The 8,406-nt window shown below is 40.7% G+C and overlaps 1 protein-coding gene across 1 annotated transcript in view; it reads right to left on the reverse strand.

Moving 5' to 3' along the window:
* Window positions 1-7,295, reverse strand: part of rnf31 (ring finger protein 31) — a 150,507-nt gene extending 143,212 nt beyond the window's left edge. The window contains exons 1-2 of the mRNA XM_070974644.1: window positions 6,726-7,295; window positions 4,868-5,066 (exon numbers count right to left, since the gene is read on the reverse strand). Of these exons, the coding sequence (XP_070830745.1) occupies window positions 4,868-5,065 (198 nt within the window). The 5' untranslated portion in view covers window position 5,066; window positions 6,726-7,295. The remainder of the gene's footprint in view (window positions 1-4,867; window positions 5,067-6,725) is intronic.
* Window positions 7,296-8,406: the final 1,111 nt, after the last annotated feature.

Consider the following 8,406-nt stretch of genomic DNA (forward strand, 5'->3'; position numbering starts at 1 on the left):
AACCTCTGAGCCTCAGTGCCCCCCCCCCCCCCCCCCCCCCCCACACACACACACACACACACACACATATGTAGCTTCAGCTGCAGCTATGCAGCTGATTCAAATGATCAGCTCGTCATCAAGCTCTACAGTGGCTTGATAGCGAGCCACAGCTGAGCCTATTACTGGTGAGTTTGACATGTTAGTGATGCAATGAGTGCTGTTAGCCTGTTAGCATTAGCCACAATGCTAACATGCTAATGCTAACATGAGGTCCTATGAACTCGGTGGTGCATGGAGGTTTGACTTTTGGTGTCAGGTTGTTGTGCTGGCTGCACGGTGACGCAGCAGGTAGTGCGCGTGCCTCACAGCAAGAAGGTTGCCGGTTCGATCCCCGGGTCAGACGGGGCCTTTCTGTGTGAAGTTTGCATGTTCTTCCCGTGCATGCGTGGGTTCTCTCTGGGTACTCCGGCTTCCTCCCACAGACCAAAAACATGCTCATTAGGTTAATTGATGACTCTAAATTGTCCGTAGGTGTGAGTGTGAGTGTGAATGTTTGTTTGTTTGTCCTTGCATGTGGCCCTGCAATCGGCTGGCGACCGGTTCAGGGTGTACCATCGTAGCTGGGATAGGCTCCAGCCCCCGCAACCCCGAAAGGGATAGGCGGTATAGATAATGGATGGATGGATGGATGGATGGTTGTTGTGCTAACATGCTAATGATTAGCATGCTAATGCTAACATGCTAACCTATGGTAAAATGATTCTTGAATGCATTCTAATTGTGTTTGAGACCTTTTCAATGTGTTACTTTAATTTCCCCTAGGGGAAATTGTCTAGGTTTAATGTTTCCATTTTGTTCTAATTTGATGCAGTTGTATTGTTTTACATTGGAATTTTAATCCTTGACCAATCTGTAATTCCTGTTATATGTTTTAAGACTCTTTTAATAAGTTGCCTTGTTTATATTTTAATAATAAATAGCAAATCAGTAAATTTATATCTATGTACATTATGTATGTTTGTTACATTTTGCTGTACAAAGCTATGATAGCAAAATTTAAGTCAAACATGATGTTGCCTTCCACATAAAAGAATGATCCCAGTCTCCTCCACACAGTGAGGCATATATTATAAGTTAAACACTAGTACAGAATAACAGGCTGCTATTGGACTGTAGGCGTATGCAAGGGCAGATGGTGGACCAAGTTGTGGTCTGATATTCTGAGACCTCCTTAACATGGGTATACCGCAGGTCCAGTGATTATACAGTTCATAAACTCATACCTGCCAACACGGATTTGAAAATAAAGGAAATTTTCCAGCACCTTACATAGGCTGTCCCACCAGCCTTACCACTGTCCACATACCCCTTACATTTAGACAAGGGTACACATAGTCAATCTGAAAATCCCTGTAAGGCAACTATTTGCTTTAAATAATGCAGCATCAAAGACTAAATTAAGTAGTTCCTACATAAAGAAAGTGACTGCAACTAGGGCAGGGGTGTTCAACTAAAACGCAAAGAGGTCCAGTCAGAGAAAATTTATTCAAGTAAAGGTCCAGAACATCATGTCCGACTTGCATTAGTATGCTATATGTTTAAGTAGTTGCATGAATGTCTGCATACAATAACTGATAAACATTTTATAAAACATGAACATTTTGACAATATTTGTCACTTAACATTGGAGTGCACAGATACATTTATTAAAAGATTTACTGCATTTTTTAAAAAAAGAAAATAAACAAAATAGTTTTGGAAAAATTGTGCATCTTAAAATAAAGTTCTTAACTTGAGAGAAATAAAGTTTAGCAACAGCTTTTTTTCATTTTTTCCTCTTTAACTGTCTCACATCTTGACTGAACAATTTCAACCACTTATACAATACAAATCTTAACAAATCCTACCAATTGAACTCTTTTTCAGTTTCTCTGTCTTTCCCTCTTATATTCTACTCCCCTTCTTTCTGTTGCTCAGTGAGAGAGTTGAGCTGTAGCTTTTCCTGCCAGGGTTTTAAAACTGGGCCTAAATGGTGTCAGGGCCATTCTCATGCACATGTGGAGGTGCTCATTGGTAAGCCTGGAACGATATTTTGTCTTAATTATGTTCATTGTGGGGGCTGCACGGTGGCGCAAACAGGTAGTGCATGTGCCTCTCAGCAAGAAGGTCGCCAATTCGATTCCCGGGTCGGGCCTTTCTGTGTGAAGTTTGCATGTTCTTCCCGTGCATGCGTGGGTTCTCCCCGGGTACTCCGGCTTCCTCCCACAGGTTGATTGGTGACTCTAAATTGCCCCTAGGTGTGAGTGTGAGTGTGAATGGTTGTGTGCTTGTGCCCTGCGATCGGCTGGCAACCGGTCCAGGGTGTACCCCACCTCCCGCCCGCTGACAGCCGAGATAGGCTCCGGCCCCCCCGCGACCCCAAAAAGGATAAGCGGCATAGAAAATGGATGGATGGATGTTCATTGTGGAGAAAGCTGCCTCGCAACTGTACGTGGAGCCAAACATGGTCATGATGTACAGGGTTCTGTCCCTGAACCTGGTCCTGCACTGCTGGGAAGTGAGCACAGTCTCCCTGCAGGTCTTCGCTGAACACCTCAAGTTTCCTCTGAAAGGAGTACACAGCTGTTATCAGTTCACAAATGGAATTGTTCTTGCCCTGTAGCTTCATATTCAGATCATTCAGATGTGAAGTGATATCAACCAAAAATGCCAATTATCCATCTTTTTCTCATCTTTTAAAAACAAAGTAAACTGTGCTGCCTTCTGACTTTTCAGCTCTACCAAGAAAGCTGCTACCTCCTTTCTGATGGACCAAAACTGCTCCAGAACCCTGCCTTTGCTGAGCCATCTGACATGGTTGTACAGCAAAAGATCATCAGCATTTGCTTCAACATCTCTGAGGAATTCCCTGAGCATGCGATGCTGATAGGAAGAGGATGCCCTGAGAAAATGTATCATTTTCATTATTGTGTTCATCACCTCAGCATGCTTATCTGACAGGGTGGTGCAGAGGACAGACTGGTGGATTATGCAGTGGTATGAATTGTTTGTCTTCTTCCAGTCTTGCTACAGCTCCTCTCTCTCTCCCTGTCATGGCAGGGGCTCCATCTGTGGTTATAGAAACCACTTGTTTTGGCTCTATTCCACGCTCTCTTAACATCTCCTTAATGGCCAGGTAGATGTCCTCTCATCTTGTACTGGTCTGAAGGGGAGTAACACCTAACAGGTCCTCACAGAATATTTTCTGGTCTTTGTTGAAGAACCTGACATAAACTAACAACTAAGCATTGTCAGACACATCAGTGGACTCATCTACAGCCAAGCCTATACATGGTGCCTCATGGATGGCTTCATTCAGCTGGGCTAGTACATCCTGTGTTAATATCTTACTTTTCTTTGTGGCTGATGATGCTGAAATAGGTATTTGCTTTATTTTGTTACACAGCTCTTCGTGTTGTTTTCCCTCATATAAGGTTTCAGCTACTGCACTCATGCACTCCTTAACAACCCCCGATCAGTAAATGGTTTTTTGTGTTGACCTAAAATCCAAGCAACTCTGAGGGAACATTCATGAGCACGTTGTTGGGTAGTGAATGAGTAGGTGAAGATCCTGGTGGACTGATCATACTGAACTCTCAGATGGCTTATTTTCTGAGACCTCAGTTCAGATTTAAGGGGGTATGCTCGGTCGAAATCTTTGTGTTTTGTGTCATAGTGGCGCTTGACATTGCCACTTTAAAAGAGCGCTACGGTCTCTGAGCATATCAGACACAGTGGTTTTGTACTGCCGGGGGGAAGAATGAACAGAAATGAGTCCGTCCATTCCGGATTGAAAGCTCTATTTTTGCAATCAACTTTTCTTAGATAGCGCCATTTTTGTTTTTTGTTTTTTTTCGGCGTCTCCAACTCACTCGTCTGATCGTCTGTTTCTCTTCCTGCTTCCGATCATCTGCTCACTCGTCTGACCGTCTTTGTTTCTCTCCCTGTCTCCAAATCACTCGCTCACTCATCTGATCGTCTTCTCTCTCTGTATTGCTTTATTTATCGTTCTTTCTGTCTCTCTGTCGTCATTTCATCTGTCCTCTTAACTTTTGACTGTGCCTCTATGTTTACTGCCTGGAATGCAGAGACTTGATTGGCTGAGTAGCATCACGTGGCATGGCTTAACTCGTATGCAATTGGCCAGTTCATTGCCTGATCTTATCCGACACAGTGTCAACGGCATTGGTTGTAAACACTTGAAAAGCTGCACCGGTTAAAACAGAAGTAGCTCGTCCAATTCATCTAATAATTAATGGATTATCGATCTGGTTTCGTACACGATTGCTTCAGGGTCCGGACTCGGACCGCGGTCCACTAGTTAGTGAACTATGGACTAGGGGATCAGACTCAGATAACTGGTTGTAAGTGAAATGCTGTGAACATCCCTACATTGTATAGATGAAAACACAAAAGTGAATATTAATTCAGCATTTAATTTATTTATGTATTACTTGAAAGATATGTAGCATCACTTATACATTATACTTCTGTGATTTTGAGAGAGGCTGCTGGCAAGTGAGACAATTTGCACGACAGGGTGATTACAAAATGGGAGAGATAGTATAAATACAGTCATAGGTGGAGCAACGTCTTTGGAGTGACTTTTCCCATCGTGTGATACACTAAATTTTGTGTAGCATGTTTTACAAAGAGCGTGACCGACTAAATATTTGGCAATATCTATTTTATACTCTTTGTATATGTATGTATGTATATGTTTTGTATCCATATTTATTGTCTATTATTGTTCTACTTGTTCTGTTTTTCTTCCTCTCCTTTTTAATTCTGGTGCTATAACAGATTCATTTAAATGAATATTGTATGTGTACTTGTTCTCTCTCACCTCCTTCCTGTTTCTGCCAAAGCTGTTTTCTATGACCATGGTCTCTGCAGTGATGTGGTGGTATTTGGAGCAGGGTGGTAAGGGCAGATTAGCCATTGACATTACCCCGGCTCGCACCTCCACCACCCTGCCACCAGAGTACAAACAGACTTCAGCCCGACTCCGCACCTCCTGCAGCTGCTCCGACAGAGATGGCATTCTATACACAGAAGTACACATACACACATTCAGTGACTGGTATCTGTATGAAACTACAGGACAGATGCATTTACAGTAAATCATATACATTTATAAAAGATCGTGTTATCTAGATATCAGAGAAATGAGGATTCCCTCAGAGTTTGGTCTTCCTTACTCTCTATGTGGATCAATACAGAGAGCAGCTCTATGGGGCAGTACTTAGGCACAGTTGAGCTAAATACTTACATCAGCATTCTAACATGCTCATACTAACAGTGGCAACATGCCGGTATAATGTTGATCATGCTCAAAATCTTAGCATATTAGCATCCTTACATTTACCAGTTAGTGCTAAACACAAATAGCAACTGATGCTGCAGGCCTGGTGGGAATGTTACTAATTTTGCAGGTATTGCTCATAAACCAAAGTTATTACAATTCACCCTGAGAGGAACATGAATGTGTGTACCAAAGCAATCCATTCAATAGCTGTTTGCATTTTGGACCAAAGTGGCGGGGTGGACCGGTATTGTGGACCAGTGGACTGGTATTGCCATTCCACGGGCATGCCTAAAAACAAGATGTATCAAAAGTTGCTACTGGATGCTTTAGTCTTATTGTTGTTTACTTATTCTTTTACCAGATGTTGCTTTTTGGCTGCAACTATATTGTTTTTAATGCTAATAGTTTTGTTATTAATGGACTGATTACTGATTTTATTAATGTATTTATTTTTTTGTATATAAAGGGTAAAAAAAAAATGTGAAGTGCTAATTTCATTATCCCAGGGTCCGAGGTAACACATTCATGTTTTTTTCAGTCCAAAATGATACTCAGTTTACAATGACATAAAACAAAGACAAGCTTTACATTAAAGAAACTGCAACCAGTGAGTGGTTGATATTTTTGCTTCATTTTCAGTTCACTGGTACAAATCTCCCCTGTAATGCTCTTGTGTGTGGAAAACACTTCATTGTAGTTTACATGTCATTTTGCTTCCTGTATAACTCTTGCTAGCCTGAATCTTGATTGACTACCAGCATCACAACACTCATTTTTCTTTATCATTCATAAATAAATTTGATTCACAGGCCTTTTTCACAAAAGACACTTGACTTGTAATAGCAGGAAAGGCAGTGGTGGAAAAAATAATGGCTCAGTTACAGCAGTTATGGCAAAGTAACAATTTATTATTACATTATCTTTAGTTTCCCCATGGTTGTGGCTATTGGGCGCAGTCAGAGCAACATAAGATTGAGTCAGCAGCAGGGTTGGAATAAAGACAGTATATTTATTCAAGCACTGTACTTGTGGACAACTTTGAGATACTTACTATATATTATATACTTCAGGTCCACAAGCAACATGCAGTGTATCTTTCAGCTGAAGATATACTTTTCATTGCAGATGAAAGATTTTCAACACAAAACATAGAGGAATCCATAAAATGTGTCAAAGAGGGACCATTTATTCTTAAAGGTTTCTTTTATTTTCATATTTTCATGTTTAGATTATTTTTACCTCAGGAACATTTGGAATGCTGCACTTGTACTATTACAGTATTACAACAGTCTGCGGATGTCATGTTTCTCCACTGCAGCAGGTTACATGAACACACACGCCTTGGTGAAATCAGGAGTCAGTGAAGCTGTCGGTCTATGCTAGTGTTGTTTCCTACCTCTGCTCTACAGGAACACAGCAGTGATCAGGGGCTGCCCCACACCTCTTTCTTCTTTCTTCACGTTGATTTCACACCAAGCAGCGAGCGAGACAACGCCGAGTATCCATCTCTTTAAGACGTAATGCAAGGTCGTCAGTATTACAGCAGTGATGTACCTATCTACCTGTAATGTAACCATTCAGTGGTTACTTTAACCACAAAATGGTACTAAAAATGGTCCAGTACATCCAAATCCAATCAAAATCACACGGGGGCTCTTTCCTCAAGCTGGAGCAAAACATGGAGGCATAGTAGATGACGTCATCCATAGGTTTGCGAAGGGATGCTTTAAGGCGATGTCGTGATTCAGTTTCAGCTTGTTATATTACATTCGTCATTCAATTATCAATAGGTAAAACGCAAGTTTGTGATGTTTGTTTATCTCAAAGTTGGTCATTAAAAGCTATTTTGTATTATAAAGAAATTACATGGTGCCGATCACATAACTCATCTACCTACTTAGTTATGAATATTTAGGGATCGAGCACCGGTGTGAAGGCCATTTTGTAAGATAACTTTGATGATGATGATGATGATGATGATGATGATTACATCGCAAATTCAATCGCGGTTTTTATTTATTTTTCATCCTTTTTTGAATAATAAAAAATAATAATCCATAATAATAATAATAATAATGTCCAACATGAAGCCTATGATTTTGCCTAAGCACGTTTTGTTCTTCATTCTTTTATGTAATTTTTTTTGCCATGGACGTCACGATTTTGCCCGTTGAGCTAAATAAAAAGGACAAGGAATTGTCTCTGAACCAGAAGTCCCCGTTTAGTCTTTGTCAAGATTAGTTTGGTATTTAAAAAACACACACACACACACACACACACACACACACACACACACACACACACACACACACACACACACACACACACACACACACACACACACACAGTAAGGTAACTGTTACTGAGATGTTGCTGCTGTTTAACCCTGCTGTTATTACCAGGTCCATGCTGTTGTTGTGCTGATGACTGGCTTCATTTACATGTTGGTTAAGTTCAAAGCTGTCCAGCAAATTCATAAGCTCCATGGTTTTGGAGTCATTCTTTTTGTTGATGTGGATATTCAGGTCTCCATTCAGGATTGATTATTTTGTTGCACTAAGTGCAATCAGCTCTGAGAATTCACAGGTGAACAACTTTAGGGTCAATACAAGGTAACCATGAGCACTGATAATTCTGCTTTCAGCTCAAGAACAAGGTATTCAAATGATGTAAATTGACCCAGGTCAATGTCATTACACAAAAAGTGTTTAGAAAAAATAGCTGTAACACTTCTTCCTTTCCTGTTTTGTTTGACTGATTAATAAAAGGCATAATTTGGAGAACAAGCTTAGTGTAGCTACACCAGTAGTGCTGTTTAGCCAGGTCTCAACTTAAAACATAAAATGCAGATTCTTTTCAGTTAATAGATCAGTAACAAAAAAGGATTTGTTAGGCAATAATCTGACATTAAAAGACTGTTTTCAGCTGTAGGGATACCTGATGCCTCTAGAATTTGGAGAGCAAGCTATTTCCTCTCCCTTCTCATGTCAGTTTTGGATGTTTCAGATTTGACATCTGGGATCAGAGGGAAGGCCACAATTACTATTTACTCTTGCCATCTAAAGACACAATACACA

This window comes from Chaetodon trifascialis, chromosome 11, assembly GCF_039877785.1.
Source record: "Chaetodon trifascialis isolate fChaTrf1 chromosome 11, fChaTrf1.hap1, whole genome shotgun sequence".
NCBI lineage: Eukaryota > Metazoa > Chordata > Actinopteri > Chaetodontiformes > Chaetodontidae > Chaetodon > Chaetodon trifascialis.